The sequence below is a fragment of the Lissotriton vulgaris genome, chromosome 8 (genome assembly GCF_964263255.1).
Source record: "Lissotriton vulgaris chromosome 8, aLisVul1.2, whole genome shotgun sequence".
Classification (NCBI taxonomy): Eukaryota; Metazoa; Chordata; class Amphibia; order Caudata; family Salamandridae; genus Lissotriton; species Lissotriton vulgaris.
Window position 1 is genome coordinate 714,665,514 of NC_141696.1, and position 19,345 is coordinate 714,684,858.

General features: G+C 43.5%; 1 protein-coding gene across 2 annotated transcripts in view; it reads right to left on the minus strand.

Moving 5' to 3' along the window:
- Positions 1-19,345, minus strand: part of SH3KBP1 (SH3 domain containing kinase binding protein 1) — a 1,359,457-nt gene that overhangs the window by 53,147 nt on the left and 1,286,965 nt on the right. For both annotated transcript variants that reach the window (XM_086934590.1, XM_086934589.1), the window contains one exon: positions 527-655. In XM_086934590.1, coding sequence (XP_086790716.1) covers positions 527-655 — 129 coding nt within the window. The remainder of the gene's footprint in view (positions 1-526; positions 656-19,345) is intronic.

The window sequence follows — 19,345 nt, forward strand, 5'->3', positions numbered from 1 at the left end:
GAACTCATATTGAGCTTGGAATCTGATTTTGCAAAGAAGAGGGGGGAGAAAATGCATGACTCTTATAACAAGCACTTTTGAATGAAACAGAGGACAAGTTATCCTACAAATCTATTCTTAAGGAAAAAAGATGTATGATCTAGAATTAAATAATGTTTATAAATCATTGCCTTTCTTAGAGAGATGACAGTGGCAAATAATTGAATCTTTACAATGAGATGCTGCTGCAAGTTGCTACAGGCCAAATGCATGCATGTTGGTCAGCAAACCTTTCATGAACTTCAACCAATTAATTAATTTCTAGACAAGCAATGAGGTGCTGGATATCTAGGATAGAATAGTTCCACAAATAAAGCCTTTGCCAAAGTAAACGAAACATTGTCTTTACAAAAAGGCCTGTGTCAAATAGGTTATTTTTTTTTAAGTTATAATAATAATAATGCTTTTAACTTAGGAGCTTGTCTTCAACCATACATGTGTGGATAACTCAAAATATGAATACTGAGTTAAGAGCCAATGAACCCACCTGCGTTATAGTCACAGTTCGTGGTGATTTCTTTGATATTTCAGCCGATTTCTGTGTAAGAGAAGCAAGGTCCTCCTTCTCTTCATCTGGGCTCGGGGAGTCAAAGATATCAGGACTCGAGAGGGAAGACTAGAAAAACAAAATGAAAGAAAAAATGGCAGACTAAATCAAAAATATATATGGTTTCAGATTAAAGGCGTACATGGATTCCGACACTTGAACATAACCTCAACCTGGCTTAATAGGGTTTTTTTAAATAAATATGGCAGGAAAATAGGAAACCAAAAAAGTCCCTTGACATGAAAGTGACAGAGGAAGCAACCAAAAGCAAGAGTCAAGGGAAGCATCAACTTTGTTGCATTGACACGACGATACATTTTTTTAGGATTAAGAGCTTGCCCAACACTTTAATACAACAACCATTTGTTTCAATAACCTTTTGACACCATGTATAATGTGGTTCACTATTATGTTTGCAAAGAGACCTTGCTGATGCTCAGGAAGACGTCTCTTTCCAGGGCGTGTAAATGGGAGCAATAAATAATAACAATATGAATAATGTAATTGTGACAAAAGTGAAGGAATTTCTATGCCACTTCTCATGTAACACCCGTTTTAGTAGGAATCTGGGAAACAGGCAACCATATCAATAACCAATTGACTCCCTGATGAAGGTTATAATTAGGAGACTGATGAGATATTTGAGTGGGCTACTGGTTTCTGCTTTAGCTGTTTAGTAAATGTTTTAATCATTGGGAGATGTGTCTGACTCACTGAGCTATCAGTGCTGTAGATTGCCACATTCTTCTGAGCTTTTGCCAAGAATTACTGTTAGAAATTCCTCAGTGATAATGTATTATCTTACAACTTCTGCTTGCTACTGGGTTTCTGAGAGAAATCCCCACAATTAAGAGAATGCTGTGCTTGTGGATGATCAAGAAGAATGTTTCTTAATTTCTACTGACACTAATACTCTACATATGTAGAGCCATTAACTGACTGACTTATTTCTGTATTCTTTTATACAGTGGCATGTGATTCAGTTTTGTACAGGCCAGTGAAATGAAAAATTAACCGATAATATGTGTTTGCTTGAATTTTAACATTGGTGACGATGAAATTTGAAATTGCTCTATCGGAACTTATTCCAAACAGAACAGTGGAGAAGGGATCAAATTAACAGATCCCATGAATGTTTATGTGAGCTACCTGGCCTTTGCTGATTGTATGTTGATTAAGCACTGGAAGATGGTTTAAGATGTAACTTCTGTTAGTTAGCACTGACTTCAATGATTTGGTGTATGACAATACTGGGATTAACAACTGAAACATTCAGGTTACACTTAAACCACTGCAGCACGTGCTTTAACCCCATGATTTGCAGCAGGACTGTCAAACATTGGTCCTTTGAGAGGGTGAGGGGTAATGCACACTATGAGAAGGTATGCTGGAAATCTGCCATGGATTGACATACCCTTCGCTTTTCTAAGAAAACAATGTTGGGTGACCCAGAGTTACAGTATCTCACTGATTGATTCACTTTGCATGCAAGACTAAAATAATAAAAGAGCATCTTGGAAAAAAAACTGGACATCTATGGACAAGAACGTACAAATTAAAGTTAGACATACGTGAGTAGCTAGTCACATTCCTTTTAGTTTCACTTTGCATTTCCCGAATGATGTTCCCATTTCACATGATTATACAAGGACATTTTATTTTTCTGTAGAGTTCAACAGTGCTGAACACTGTCCCCAGAACAATCATGTCTTTATAATCCCTCTGGTTGTTAGCTCTTTTGTTCTTGTCCTATATAACTATGGAGATGAAACACAGATAGTTTTGCAAATACATTTCTACTTAAAAATAATGTATGTTATGTTAATTTGTAAAGCACTAATCACCCGAGAAGGTATCTAGGTGCTTGGGCAAGGTATAGGTGTGTGGTCCATAGGCGCTTATATGAAGACCCAGATCTTCAGCTTCGGGTGGAACTCAAGAAGTGAGGAGAAGGCTCGAGTGTGTTGAGGGAGGTCGTTCTAGGTATTGGGTGCAATGTATGAGAATGAGTGCCCTCCAGTTTTGCATTTGTGGATGCAGGGAGTGTGTGCGAGAGACGTGTCTTGTGGGTTGGTGAAAGTGTATGAGGATGTTCAGGTATTTTGTTCCTGTGCTGTGTAGGGCTTGCTATGTGTGCGAGAAAAGCTTGGATTGGCTTATGAATGGAGAGTCAGTGAAGCTTGCTGAGGTGCGGTGTGATGTGGATGTGAAAATTAGTCTTTCAGCTGCGTTCTGGATGGTCTGGGATCTATATAGGGGTAGTTTGGAGACATAACATAATATGTTAGTTATTGATTTGTTGTGAATAAACAGAGAAGATTCATATTTAAGTAGGTCAGCTTCTTACTTTAATTTGCACAAAGTAACTAGATTATGTCATCTTGGTTAACAATTTAAGCACCTAATTAATGTTCGACAAACACACACCTAATTATGAATGTAATACTGTGTAGTTGCTTTGCTTACATCAGGACGATTTGTTATAAACGAAGGCTTCAAAGACATGAGTAATGAAAGCTAAACATTCTAAATTGGGGAACAAGCTACACAACTGATAATATCATTCATATCAGAGCACTGTGCCAATTTTGTAGTATTGAACAATATGACTAACTTTGACTATTGTCCTGGTGGAATATGATAATCTGATTTTTGTTTTCCCACCAAACAAATATAGTATGCAATATTCAATTCAATAGAAATTATATCAATGATCATTTCAAGGTTTGTAGCAAATTGAGGTATTTTATGGGAAATCAAATAATACGAGAAAAAGAAAATAAGGAATATTTCAAAGGGTATCATTTTAGTTTTTCTCATGACTGTATATAGTCTTTGAATATAAAACATAATCATGTGGAATTTGAACGAATCAATAACTAATATGCAATATGTTATACTAATGTATATTTAGTAAGTGGTGTTCACATAAAAGGATGTACAAAAGCGAGTTAATTGATAAATTACATTCATGTTTATAGATTTAAAATCAAATGCACACTGGAACTTAGAGGTTTATAACAGCAGTTTGAATGAGTATGGTGAATGAATAAAACTGAGATATGATTAGAAACATTTTGCAACAAAATAATGAAGTGGTGTTTTGTAAAGGTTTTTTGATATTGGATCACCAAATCCATTATAAAATTAGAATTAGAATTAGAAAAGTGATTATTTTTTCCTTTGGATTCTTCGCTTTCAGCCTTGAAAAAAGTGACAAGTTTCACAAAACACATGTTGGCTAAGGCTTAGGCAAAATAAATGCGCCCTAAAATCAACTTTTTACGGATTGATGAGAATAGCATCACAAGAGCAGTAAGTGATGCCATCAATGGTGCCCCAGAGCTGGGTTCTAAATGAGATAAACCATCTTTTTAGAAAATTTGCTACTTAATGTCAACTCAAAGAAGTTTGTACATTGCTTATTAATGGGGAAGAAGTGTAGGGGACAAACTATTGTTATAATAACATATTACTACGACAATACAATAAACTTTGTAGAGTACACATACACCCACTGAGCAACCTTGAAGGAGCTACTGATATTAGGAGTGGGGAGACCGCTCTGCATCGTTTCGCCCTGCCACACTTTGTTTTTGGACCCTTGCCTAGACCCAGCACATTGCACTTTACTCCTTTCCCCTGGAGGAGGGTGGACTCCTTAAATTCACAGAGCCGCCCCGCAGCGCTGGACGCGCGTGGAACGTGCCCAGGCTCGGCCCGAGCGAAGACCGGGCCAAGACGGCCCGTCTTAGCCCATCATAGACCAGAAGAGGTTGGGCCACAGCTCTTCGTTTTTCATCAATAAGGTGTTTTGCGATGCTATCAGAGCGGAACAACTTACTTCGCACCTTCTTTACTTCAACACTTGTCTTGGTGAGCCTGGGACACTGTTCAAAGTATTCTGAACCTTGTCTGATGTATTTTGAACAAACATTGGGGGTAATAACAAGTTGACCTTTTCGTGGACCATTTTGCACATAGTATAAGGGTAGTCTAATTAATTTATAATTGTCAATTTAAAGATATTATTTAAAAAAACATCTTACTACCTTAGCGTTAAAAGCAAGTGCTCAATTAAGAATTTCAGGATTACGCGTGTTTTGATTGCCCAGGTTTATTTGGTATAAGTGCAATATGGGGAAGAGAAAAACTCCTAGTTGTCGGAGCAAAATGCAAAAAAAACTTGGGGGCCTATCAGACCTTACTAAACTATTTAACGGGGGCAATGGGGGCGATAGAACAGCAGATCACATCTGTGGAGGAGGCCATGAACAGAGAAAGAACAGGCCCGGTTATGGGTTCTGCAGCCGATATGGTTGAACAAGAAACATCTGCCCCTTCCCCCACTTCTAAAGAGGAACCGAGGAGTGGGGCAAGCCCAAATGACTGCGTTTTGAACGTGTCATAGCACATTTCAGTGAGCGATCAGGAGAGCGACTCCCAACCCCCTATTAAGCACCCGAGAAACACTGATACTCTCCCTAGTACTACTGTTGAACCCGTGTGTGAGACTAGGGTGATACCTCGTAAATCATGTAAAAAGGTACCCAAGAAGGATAAGACCCAGCCCACATACAAATAAGGCATAAAAGAAAAAATCCTACCCTGTGCCAAATCATGCAGCCAGAGTGACGTTGCCATGTTAAAAACTAAACTAGATGCACTTGATATCTATCTGAGAGAAACCCTAACCAATCTAAGTAGCAGAATGGGTATAATGGAGGAGTCGTTAACCAAATGCCTGAAAAAAAAACAGCCAAGAATCCCAAAACAGGCCCATACATATAACAGTGGTCCAGACTACTTAGGCGGCTGCCCCAGGCAGCAGATCTATAGTGGGGACAAGGCACCTGGTAACCATTCAAACTTGATGGGGCCCATTCGCAACAAGGACCAAAACACTTTGACTACCAAACCACCAACTCTGTTTCCTGTAATTTCTTTAGCCTCTCCCAGGTCTATACATGCCCCCATCCCGATTGATAATAATACAACATCTGGTGCGGTGATCAATGATCTAGGACCACACCCCCACCCAGTCCAGCAGTGTTGATCTCTAAAACGTTCGCACCCCTGAGTAACCAGGAATTAGACCCTATGATGACATTTCTGGACTTACCTACAGCCGTTACCCTGTATTCGGTTGTGCTAGCTAATGTCCCAGGATTAGTCACAGGGGTGGTAGAGCCGTGGGATACTCTGAGGAACAAGTCAAGTCAAGTCAGATAATTTATATAGCGCACTACATACCCAGAGGGTCTCAAGGCGCTTAGAAAGGGAGGAGGATTACTTGTCAAATATCCACGTTTTGAGTTGTTTTCTGAATGCTAGGTGGTTCTGGGTAAGGCGAAGGTAAGCGGGGAGTGAGTTCCATGTTTTAGCAGCTAGGTATGAGTAGGATCTGCCTCCCATGGTGGTCTTGTTGATGCGAGGTACAGTAGCGAGGGCTTGGCTGGAAGAACGTAGTTGGCGGGAGGGGGTGTAGAAGGACAGTCGTGAGTTAAGGCATTCTGGTCCGATGTCGTAGAGTGATTTGTGTGCGTGGGTTAGCAGTCGGAAAGTGATTCTCTTATTGACGGGTAGCCAGTGGAGGTCTTTCAGGTGACCGGAGATGTGTTCGTTGCGCGGTATGTCTAATATGATCCTGGCTGAGGCGTTTTGGATTCGTTGGAGTTTCTTCTGGAGTTTAGCGGTAGTACCTGCGTAGAGGGTGTTTCCGTAGTCCAGTCGGCTCGTGACCAGAGCATGGGTGACTGTTTTCCTTGTTTCGGTGGGGATCCAGCGAAAAGTTTTTTTGAGCATGCGGAGAATGTTGAAGCAGGATGAGGATGCGGCGCTGACTTGTCTGTTCATTGAGAGTGAAGAATCCAGGATGACGCCTAGGTTCCGTGCGTGGTCTGTCGGGATGGGTGCTTTTCCAAGGGCTTCCGGCCACCAAGAGTCGTCCCATGCAGAGGGGGATGTGCCTAAGATGAGGACTTCTGTTTTGTCTGAGTTCAGTTTCAGACGGCTTTGTTTCATCCATTCGGCAACTTCTTTCATTCCTTCGTGTAGGTTAGTTTTGGCTGTGCTGGGGTCATTGGTGAGAGAAAGGATTAGTTGAGTGTCGTCTGCGTAGGAGATGATGTTGAGGTTGTGTTGGCATGCGATGGCCGCGAGGGGGCTCATGTATACGTTGAAGAGGGTGGGGCTGAGTGAGGACCCTTGGGGTACGCCGCAGATTACTTCAGTGGCCTCGGATTTGAATGGTGGAAGGCGGACTCTCTGGGTTCTTCCGGTGAGGAACGAGGTGATCCATTCAAGTGCTTTTCCTTGGATTCCGATGTTATTGAGGCGTTGTAAGAGGGTGCTGTGGCAGACTGTGTCGAATGCTGCAGAGAGGTCGAGGAGGATGAGGGCGACTGTGTCTCCATTGTCCAGTAGAGTTCGAATGTCGTCTGTTGCAGCGATGAGGGCGGTCTCAGTGCTGTGTTTTGCTCGGAAGCCAGATTGTGAGGAGTCGAGTGATTTGTTGGATTCGAGGAAAGCGGCGAGCTGGTTGTTGACAGCTTTCTCGATGACTTTGGCCGGGAATGGAAGGAGCGAAATGGGGCGGTAATTTTTGAGTTCGGTGGGGTCCGCTGTGGGTTTTTTCAGAAGGGCGGTGAGTTCAGCGTGTTTCCAGTCTTCCGGGAAGGAGGCGGAGTTGAAGGAGCAGTTGATGACGTCTCGGAGGTGCGGTGCTATGACGGAGTCTGCTTTGTTGAAGATGTGGTGAGGACATGGGTCTGTGGGGGATCCTGAGTGGATGGAGTTCATCAGGCGGATTGTGTCCTCAGTGGAGATTGGGTTCCAGTCGTTAAGGGTGTTCACGGGGGGAGGATGTTCAGCAAATGGTTGGATGGGTTGGTCTCCGGGTTGGTTGTCGAAGCTGTTGTGGATGTCTGCAATCTTGTTGTGGAAGAATGAGGCTAGGGAGTCGCAGAGGGCTTGAGAGGGGGTGATGTCGTTGGAGTTGGCTGAGGGATTGGAAAATTCCTTGACGATGTTGAAAAGTTCCTTGCTGTTGTGGGCGTTGTTGTCAAGTCGATCTTTGAATGCTGTTTTCTTGGCCTTTCGGATTAGTTGGTGGTGAGTGCGGGTGGCGTTTTTGAAGGCGTCCTTGGTGCTACTGGTTGGGTCTTTTTTCCAGGCCTTTTCAAGGGAGCGGCAGAGTTTCTTGGACTTCTTAAGATCCTCGTTGACCCATGAGGCCTTCTTGCTGCCAGGTTTGCTTTGACGTTTTTTCAGTGGTGCTAAGGTGTCGGCGGTGTTGGATAACCATAGTGTGAGGTTGGCGGCGGCTTGGTTTGGGTTAGAAGAGTGGGCTGGGGTGTTTAGAAGGAGCGATGCGGAGATCTGGTCGTGGTTATTTTGTTCCAGTTTCTTTGCAGAGTTGGTTGGAGGTGGTTGGTGGGTTTTGGCTTGTTGTAGGTGAAGTGAACGCAGCTGTGGTCAGTCCAGAGGAGGTCCGTAGTGTGGCTGAAGGAGACATGATTGCTGGAGGAGAAGATGGGGTCGAGTGTGTGACCTGCGATGTGGGTGGGGGAGGTGACTAGTTGTTTAAGTCCGAGGTTGGCGAGGTTGTCCAGGAGGGTGGTGGTGTTGCGGTCGTTGATCTTTTCAAGGTGAAAGTTGAGGTCTCCCAGAAGGATGTAGTCTTTGGAGGGGAGCGCGTGTGGAGTGATGAAGTCCGTGATGTCTTCACTGAATGTTGCGCGGGGTCCTGGTGGTCTGTAGAGGAGGGTGCCTCTGAGTGTGGTCTTGGGGTCGATGTGGATTTGGAAGTAAAGGTGTTCGGAGTTGGCGAGGTTGGCGTCAGAGCTGGTTGAGATGCGGATTGATTTCTTATGGACGATAGGGATTCCTCCTCCTGTGTGGCCGGTACGGTCCTTGCGTGTGATCTTATAGTCTTCAGGGATGGCAATGGTGATGTCTGGGGCGGAGGAAGCGTTCATCCATGTTTCTGTTAGGAAGGCGATGTCTGGAGAGATGGTGTCTAGTAGATTCCATAGGTCGATGGCGTGTCTGTGGACCGAGCGGGTGTTGAGAAGGATGCATTGTAGGTGGTTGGGGTCGGGAGTCTGTGGAGTGGTCGTAGCGGAGTGGTTGTTGGTGCCGCTGAATTTGCAGGCGTAGCAGGAGAAAGGTCCATGGGTGTGTCCAGGAGCAGCTTGGACGCAGTTGGGGGCGCGACCGGGGTTAAGGGCTAGGAGGGTAGCGGCATCGTAGGTAATGCGGGAGGGCAGGGCAGCGCGAGGGGCAGGGGGTCTGGCGCTGGGCGCGGTCCAGGCGCGGACGGGCGTAGACGGGCTTACCTTTGGCGCACCTTCTGCGCGACTGGGGCGCGAACGCTGCGCGTGAACGCTGCGCGTTGATGCAGTGGGCATATATAGATGGTGGAGGGGGAGGGGCGAGGGCGTCTCAGCTGGGAGGCGGGGCGGGTCCACGAGTACGATAACAACAAATAAACAAAATGGAGGCGGAGGGGGGAGCACAGACGCGCAAACCGAGTACAAAGTACACTTTCAATGACAAATATGCAAATGCAGCTAAAGCGGCGAGCAGCAGGCTAAACGCAGGCAATGTGAAATTGACAAATGACAAATATGCAAATGCAGCTAAAGCGGCGAGCAGCAGGCTAAACGCAGGCAATATAAAATAGTCAGAAGTAATTCCAGCAAAAGAAATGCAAGTCCAACGATACCAGGTGCAGGCAGGGGACACTGGGAGCGACCACTCTGCTCGAGTGAGAGGAGCGAGTCACGGCGCCTTTAGGTAGGAGAGCGCTGTTCTATTCAGTGGGAGGGCGTCCCAGCTGGGAGGCGGGGCGGGTCCACGAGGACGATAACAACAAATAAACAAAATGGAGGCGGAGGGGGGAGCACAGACGCGCAAACAGAGTACAAAGTACACTTTCAATGACAAATATGCAAATGCAGCTAAAGCGGCGAGCAGCAGGCTAAACGCAGGCAATGTGAAATTGACAAATGACAAATATGCAAATGCAGCTAAAGCGGCGAGCAGCAGGCAATATAAAATAGTCAGAAGTAATTCCAGCAAAAGAAATGCAAGTCCAACGATACCAGGTGCAGGCAGGGGACACTGGGAGCGACCACTCTGCTCGAGTGAGAGGAGCGAGTCACGGCGCCTTTAGGTAGGAGAGCGCTGTTCTATTCAGTGGGAGGGCGTCCCAGCTGGGAGGCGGGGCGGGTCCACGAGGACGATAACAACAAATAAACAAAATGGAGGCGGAGGGGGGAGCACAGACGCGCAAACAGAGTACAAAGTACACTTTCAATGACAAATATGCAAATGCAGCTAAAGCGGCGAGCAGCAGGCTAAACGCAGGCAATGTGAAATTGACAAATGACAAATATGCAAATGCAGCTAAAGCGGCGAGCAGCAGGCAATATAAAATAGTCAGAAGTAATTCCAGCAAAAGAAATGCAAGTCCAACGATACCAGGTGCAGGCAGGGGACACTGGGAGCGACCACTCTGCTCGAGTGAGAGGAGCGAGTCACGGCGCCTTTAGGTAGGAGAGCGCTGTTCTATTCAGTGAGAGGGCGTCTCAGCTGGGAGGCGGGCCTCTCTTCTGGCTGGGTACTAAACCAGGACTAACCAAGAGGCTTTTTGCTGATTTTAAAATGGCCAGAAGAGTAAGTTGGATAGGGAGAGGGCACAAGAATTTGTTTGGAGACTGCATGGTTCTGACCTTTAAAACCCCACAGCTTGCACAAATGATTTTGAGCAGGGCAGAATATCATTCTATTTCAGTGCATGGCATTAACTTAGACCCTCTGGGATATTTTTACCAACCGACTCATAACAATTGCTATAAAGTATGTGGTGAGGCTCAAACAGTGAATAGAATCCCTCTGTTTCACGTTCCAGTATATAACCGATTCGATCTACTTCCAAATCTAGAAGAGATTGACTGACTACCGGCAGCACCCCCAAGTCCGATTGAGATTAAAGGTAGGCTAAGCACCATAACACCTAAAACATCTTCAGGAACCCAGTTAGATGACAATACAAATGTATTAATTAGAGATCAGCTTTCATCAGTAAAATAACAAACAATGAGCTGCGGGGTTTTTCGATCCCTATTCTTTTATGGCTGTAACTGAGGACGACAAGGATAATCTCCCAATTCCCAATACACATATTACTCACACGCCAGCTGTTACTTTTCCCTTTGCCTTTTTAGCAACTAAAGCCAGTGCCAAGTCTGTGGTAGACATTGGGAGTGAGAGAAAATATAACTGCCAATTTATGTTTTGGAATGTAGCAGGCCTAAAAACGAAGATTACTTATCAGATATGGATAGACTTTGTGAAGAGATTCAACATTGTCAGGCTGCAAGAAACCTGGGTGGAGGAGCCTATCTATATTAATGGCTTTACAACCCATCATACACCAGCAGTTATATTGTCCCATGGGAGATCAATGGGAGGTCTATGTACATATGTCTCAAATTATTTAAATATAAGAAAAATTGTTTAGACTGCGGCTAATCAGTATTTTCAAATTATTGTAATTGATGTGGATACAACTCTATGTATTGTTTTAGTGAACTTTAATAATAATGCTCTGCATGTCTGTATTGTTGGGTTACTGAGGTCAATATGTAGTAATATACAAAATATACAGGCCTCTACAACCAAGGATCTATTTACCATCTGGTGAGGGGATTTTAACTCCACTTTATGTCAACATGCGGAAAGAGGGGTTTGCGGTATCGCGTTGGATAAAAACTCCAGTTTCCCACATTTCTCACATACAACCACTGGAGATATTTTAAATCAAATCATGTTCCTAGATGATTTAGGATTCGCAAACAACTTATGCTCCAAGTCGGTCTCCTTTAGTCCTACATTTAATGGCCGAAGTACGTTTTCGACCATAGACTTTACCTTAACATCTTGTAGACATTCCTCTAGAATTGAGGATTTTTGTACCACAAGATTTCTTTGAGCGATCGTTTCACTTTGAGCGTGGTCGTTTGGGTATACAGTAAGGTGGTAAACACGAGAGGTCACTCAACCCATACTGTAGATAATATTACTTTGAGCAGGCAAAACGGGTATGCACTGAGCTGGGATAAATTGGACCCCAACAAGTTTACGAGAAAGGTTGTGTCAAACTGTTAAGATGCCGTTTTAGCCTGCTTAGAGGGAATAACTCCTCAAAGATATTCCAGATGGATTCTCTGCAATTTCAGAATATATTAAAAAAGCTCTCTTTGTAAAAAGCAACAAAAAATCTTCCCAAAAACACGGGTGGTTCGATTCCAAGTGTACCAAGTTCTATTCTAAGCTTGAACATACCCTCCACAAAGCAGTTAAAAATCGAGACGAGATTAAAGAGAGTACAAGTGCGCATTAAAGGAGAGGAAAAAGTCACTAAAAGATTAAGCCTAGCGCTCCTTACACGCAGCTTCTGAAACAAGAGATTCTTCAGCCTTCTGGAAGACTGTCAACGCGCCCTTCTTGGTTGACAGAGATAGAGCAACAATAGAGATAGCGATTAGTGAGGCAGATCGGGTAGAGCACTATTCAAAGCTGTATAATAATCCACTTCCTGAGGTTTTTGGCAGGGAAGACACAGCGGTTGAGACAGAACACCCGTTAACAAGTCATCAAACCAACCTATATTTTGACCATAGTGAGGTTAATCAGGCAATCATTTCAAGCATGGGAGGGAAGGCCCCCGGGCCCGATGGCATCCCAGTGGGCCTTTTAAATTTCGAATATGTTATGGGGCCCTCTTTCAACGCAAGTAATCAACGCATGCTGCTTGACTGGACTTTTACCAACTTGTTGTGAATCGATATTAGTCTTCATTCTTAAAAAGGGGATAGGTTTAATCCAGCATACTACAGACCGATTTCGCTGCTGGACTCCATGGTCAAAGTAATAGGGCGAGTTTTGTTAACCAGATTGCTGGACTGGGCAGAGGATCATTAGTGATGTACAATTTGGCTTCCGTAAGGGACTAGGCACAGTGAAACAAGGCCTGAAATTAAACATCATGACAGGCAAATACATTAAGGCAAAAAGGGGTAGGCTATACCTAGACTTTGTGGACTTAACCGCGACATTCGACTGCTTTATCCACGACAAACTGTGGACGATTTTAGAGAAAATGGGGGTGGACGATTCCTTTATATCCTTTCTGAGGCAGTTTTACCTAGGGGCGAAGGCAAGGATCCGATATGGGGTCATGGGAGAGTGCACAAAACAATTTAACGTAAGGAGATGAGTGAGACAAGGTTGTTTCCTTTTTACGCTTTATATAAATGATTTACGATCAGTTTTGGGGCAAGAGTGTTAGGACCTACCGTTAGTAGGGAAACACCCATTACCTGCACTTATGTACATAGATGATGCGGTCCTAGGCCTGCAGAGAGTAGTTTCTAGTTTTGCGAAATTTATGTCTAATTTGGGCCTTACTGTCAACACTACTAAAACATTCATAATGAAGTGCGGGGCAACGATTATCCTCCTCGACCTCTGTGCCGCTTTCGACACTGTCAATCATAACATTCTTATCCTCAGACTTAAGAATCTGGGAGTGTCCAGCATTGTATTAACCTGGTTGCAGTCCTTCCTTAGTGAGCGCTCCTTCAAGGTTTTTGAGGGAGATGTTGTTTCCAATCAGTTGCCTCAGCTGTGGGGTTCCTCAGGGCTCGACCCGGAGCACCACACTGTTTAATGTGTACATGAGACCCCTAGCTGAGATTGTCCATCCATTTGGCAGAAAAATCATCACTTATGCAGATGACACGTAGCTCATGGTGGCATTAAACCACCCTGAGAGGTCATCTAGCACCCAAGGCTGTTGCCTAGAGGAGGTTGCCAAGTGGATGGAACTCTCATGCCTTAAACTCAATGGAGACAAGACAGAGCTCATGCTCCTGGGCAACTCCCCTTCATTTAACTCTGCCTTGCTTTGGCCTAACTACCTTGGGCCGGCCCCAGTCCCGAAAGACCAAATTAAGAGTCTTGGCAACTGGCTCGATCGTTCCCTCACCTTTAATCATCAGGCAGCGAAACTGTCAGCCACTTTGCTATGGCTTGCTTTGGATTCTTCGGAAGATCCTTCCACTCCTCCCTTTTCAAGCTAGAAGGATCATGGACCAGGCCCTTATCATCTTCCCCCTGGACTATGGAAACATCCTCTGTCTGGGGGCTCCACAATATACCATCAATAAGCTCCAGATTATCCAAAGCTGCGCCACCCGCCTGCTTCTCCAGATCCCTCGCCTGCAGTCTGCAAAACCAGCCATAGGAACGCTTCATTGGCTGCCGATCAGGGAAAGGATTTAGTTTGAAGCCATGTGTTTGACCCATAAAGTCTTCTGGAAGAACAGCCCAGCTGTTATCCAATCCCTGATCACTCCTTACCAACCTAGGAGAGACCTCCATTTGACGGCCGCCTTGCTCTCTTTACCTCCCAGAATAAACAGAGCCAGATGTGGCGGGCTGTCTTTTTCCTATAACGCTGAAATTCTCTGGAACGCTCTTCCACTTCACTTTCGTAATGAGCCCAACCTGATGGCCTTCCGAAAGCTTCTAAAACATGGCTTTTTAGGGACTGTATCTAACTCTTACCTGCTCGGTCCTCTGTTGTTCGTCTGTAGCGCTTGGAGTCCTCAGGGTAGCCATTGCGCTTTATAAATGTAATTTCATTCAGGTAGTTTTAAGAGCAGAGCTTTATTTTGAGATACCAATTGGATTGAATGTTCAAAAACGTTCTCTTATCTTGGGATTTTGTTTGACCAGATGGGGACTTGGATTCGGGCAGTCAAGTCAAAGAGGCTGTTATTTTCTAAGGCACTGACATCCTTATCAAATTTTAGTAGGAAACTAGGTAGACGGCTGCCTGTAGAACTGTTACAAATTGATAAGACTAAATGTGTTGCAATCGCCACCTATGGCACGGGTATTTGAGGCTATGCTGATGTTAACTTATTACAGATCGCTGAAAACAGGTTTTTTAGGTTTTTGTTGGCCGTTCCAGATAGTACTCCTACCTTCAATTGCCACACCGAATTTGGTATGCAATACCTAACTGATATTATTAGAATCCAGCCAGTCCTCCTGTGCCATAGGATTTGGACATCGGAGAAGACTACACTTAATCGCCAAATCCTGAGTGACAGTTGTGGGTTAGATGGGGCTATGCATATAAGGTGGCTGGAGTACGCTAAAGACTTTGAGTTTAATATAGACAACCCAGAATAGTATACTGACCCCACCACCCTGCCCACTGTGCCCAGGAAAGATTTTAAAATTATCTGCTTGCGTTTTGTGGGAGAAATTAGATGCAGCACTGAAATAACAAAAGTAACAGTTCAAGCGCACTATCATATTTTGACAACTTTCAAAATACAGCTTTACATAAGGATGACTACTGGCGACTGTGACAGATTTCTGCTAACACGTTTCAGAAAAGGCATTATTCATAGATCAATTAGTTTCCCACAACTAAACGACTGGTCGAAATTGCTGAGTAAATGCCCGTGCCACGATATATCTGTACAATCGACCATGCACATATTATTCTATTGTAAATGTTATTCGGTACAGAGGAGGAGGTGGATCCTTCCGGTACTGAGAATGTTTGGTCAGAGACAATGCCGTCCTGCTTTTCTGGTTTTACAATCCCTAGAAAAAGAATTTGTATTCATATCTGTTAGTGTGTTTTTAAAGAATGTTTTTAAATGTCGAAAATCTATTCTTATGTGAGTGTATAATGAGCATAATGCTATGATCTGTTAAATTTGTTCTTATAATTATGCTACGATTATATTTTTAACTGACTCATATGATCTGACAATTTTGTGAAATTTTTATTGTGCTTTTATGATTATCTCCTGCAAGTAATCGAATAAAGCTTGTTTCTTCATTTTTTGATTAAATAAATGTGCCCTAAAACCAACTTTTTAAGGATTGATGAGATTAGTATCACTAAAGCAGTGAGTGGTGCCATCAATGGTGCCCCAGAGCTGGGTTCTCAATGAGATAACCCATCTTTTTTATAAAATGTGCTACTTAATGTCAACTCAAAGAAGTTTTCAAATTGCTTACTAATGGGGAACAAGTGTAGGGGATAAACCATCTTTACAATAACATATTACTACTACAATACAATAAACGTGTGTAGAGTACACATACACCCACTGAGCCAACCTTGAAGGAGCTACTGGTATTGGAGGTGGGAAGGAAAGACAGGCTTGTACAGCACAATCACAGCAAGATCTGCTAATGGAAAATAGGGAGGAGACATAAGAGGAAAGAAACAGACAGCTGCATATTGACATGGCACAAATACTCTGTGCACATTTGTGCATGCCTAGGATTACTTTCAATGCCACACACAATCAAAATGATTGCTTTTGCCATGCCTTTGCCACACAATGATTCATTCTACAGTCCTGGTAGAGTAAATGAATATTCAAGACAGTGTAGATGAATTACTGTGCATGTCTGTTCTGCATTAGGAAATGAATTAGCAAATCTGTGTGAGTAACTGATTGTGTAGTTAAACTGTCGTCTCTGACAACTGAGCTCTTAGTTGATGCTGCATTTTGTTAATCGCCTGGGAGTATCTGAAGCGCCTCTGCATTCTCCGAGCCCTGTGACTGGGAAGACAGATTTGGCTTCAGAGGGCGCCAGAGAATGGCTTTGTCACAAGAAACATCTGACATTCAGCGCCAAGATACACCTGGGTGAACGTACGCTTTACTAATACACGTTATGTTAAGTTATATTATATTAATGCCAAAGACAGGGAGGGGGTTAGAGAGGAAGAAAATGAGGAGATGCTGAGAAAGGGGACAGGAAGGCAAGAGACTGTGTCAAGAAAAAATGTTTCAAACTAACAGATGGGAAACTGTGACCACTACTCACCTGCTAGTGTTAGGTTCCCAGGTGCTGGAAAACATAAAATAGAACAAGACAAAAAAGCCCATCACCCGGCCACAGAGCACCTTCAGCCTACCAGTGACCACAGCTCGACTGACTAAGCCCTACAATCTGTCCATCTCTCCTTCACATATTATCACCTCCATGCAAATCAAATCGGGGTGCAGGGAGGGGCTGTACTCTCGATCATGGGGGCATAAGTGCAGCGTGCTGTCCATGCCTGGCAGCTACTGACCATCACTCGTAGGTGAGCAGGGCTGAGCAGCATTCCCTGCTTCATCTGGGGCCATGCTACGGCTGGCCCCGATTGGTGGAATGCTCCATCATCCCACACCTGTTCCCAATGTATCCTTACTTCCACTACTCATACGCTTGCAGAAAGTGATAACAGGTAGGGGCAGAACAGGATAGAGAGAATATAGGGACTAGCTTCTCAAAGCATCCCACGGAGATATATGGGAAATGCTAGCCATCTTAGAATGGGGGTTTCGTTACTTTGATTAAAAACCATATACTAAGAACCTCGAATGCATTTTTGTAGTTGCTGACAGCACACATTGCAGAGATGAGAGGGCTGTCACTAGCATCTAAAATAAGTACAGTCTATGCAGCTGCCCGTGATGTACTTCCCATAAATGCCCAATCATTCTAGGACCCCGGGACACTGAAGGCAGAGCCATAGCTTGTTAGATGAATTGCCTGCAATGGACTACATTTTTACCATATCATCAATGAAAAATGCAAATGATCAAAATGTAGATAGCTGTGAAATGCAACAGGGTGCTCCAAAATGTGAATTCAACTCCACAGGAGCAAAAGCTGAAAAGGGCTGACTCCAAGCAACTGATGGCTGAAGAGGACTGACTCAAAGCCCCACTCTATTTATAGTTTGTTGCACTGTTTCATTGTTGTGTGTTATGGTAAGCGCTAAAACTGTCTGTAGTCAGATCTAAATATGAGAGCTGAGAATATAACTAACTCCTAGACAGAGACACTGGTCATCTTAGGGTCACTCCTATTTTTATAAACCTGACCACATTGCACGGCTTCAATTAGCCTCTCTGTTTTTATTCACAGTACTGGGTTGCAAGGAATGGAATGGAGTGACAGCATCAACAACAATATAATCTCATGGTTTCTAGTTCACAGTGCATGAGAATGAAACTGCAACTCTTTGGGAGCACAGATTACACTAGGCTTCTCCAATGAGTAGCTCTTGGGCTACTTGTAGCTCTATATCTACTTGTAATATGCTTTCTTGTAAGCAGCCCCACCTACTAAATTATAAGCTATTGGTTGGTTGAATAAGTATATGTATATTAAAATTGAAAGGTGTGTATTCGAGATGAAAATGTATGTATTTTTGGAACTCATAAACTGATATTTGGGGACAAATGGATGAATTTCCAAATATATATTTAATGCTGATATTTGAGTGATATATTATGTGGCATTTGGAGACTTATTACTAATATTATTACCTTGGTGAAAGGGGCATTGCTGCTATGGCTGTCATACATTATCTATGCTTAGGAATTACACATTGGCCAAGCATTTTTTACATTACTGATGGCAATTGTGCATGATACACTCAGGTGATCACTGCTGGTACATTGCAAATGGTGGCTAATAATATAATCTTGTCTATACTGTCACTTTTCCAATACAGTATGTTTTATTTCCTGAACATTAGTAGTTTTTATGACTGAAAAGGATGGAGACCCCTGGATTATACAAAAGGATGGAGACCCCTGGATTATACTTCTTTCTGCTTTTTCAAACATAACATGGTTACTCACTTGAATCAATATACTTCACCCATACCACATCTATGTGCTGGCCGATTCTGCTGAGCAGATATTTTCAACACAATAGAAGCAAGGGTTGTTTAACATTTTATTTTTTATTATCATTTTCTTGTTGGATTACAGCTGAGCAAGTTAAACACTGATAGAAAAATAAAAAATAAATACCAATATTAAGCATTTAGCCACGTTGGCACGTCAGCTTTCTAACTGTGTGGGCTGTGAACTAGACACCAAGGTCAGCTTCCCTCTGCAAACTTCTTTTCTTATTTTAAACTTGCTTACCCTGTCATACTCCTTCCAGCAGTACGCAATCGCTGCTTTCCCCTGTGTTGCATATGCATGTATCATTGGCATAGGGAAAGATGATAGCCCCTCTTTCAGGCTTTGACTATGGTGGAGTCTCTGCACTGTGAAAGGGAGGAGGGGTTGTGACAGAGCTGTACTCTTGCAGATGGGGTTAAAAAAATCATACTTTTATGTTGTTATTTCCGTCTCCTCATTGCTGTGGTGTGAAGGCAGAATATCGGAGAATAACATTTTAGTATCCCAGATTTCAGGTCACAGGACCCATTATGCCTTAATAATGTACTACAGCAATCAAAAAGAAGCACTGCTGTGGTGAGGGCCGCTCTGGGATTTCCAGCATTGGCATCACCAGGGCTCCTGCTGCATTCCATCTGACCCCTTCCAGCCAGTGTCAGAGCTTGGGAGCGAATGCATCACACATAGGCTTCCACCTTCCACACAAAGATCATTATATATATATATACATATATATATTCCGACAGAACTCCCAACGCGCCACTTCCAACCCTCAGATCGGCGAAGCGCACAAACAGGAGACGGACCACGAAATGGATGACAGGTATTTAATCCAGTTTAAGAAGTTTCAAGCAGGAAATGCATAACGCGTTTCGGGCTACAAGCCCTTGTTCACATGCATAAATAAGTCTGTCACTTTTTTTGCTTTTTATAATGCCTGGTGAAAAAATGATGA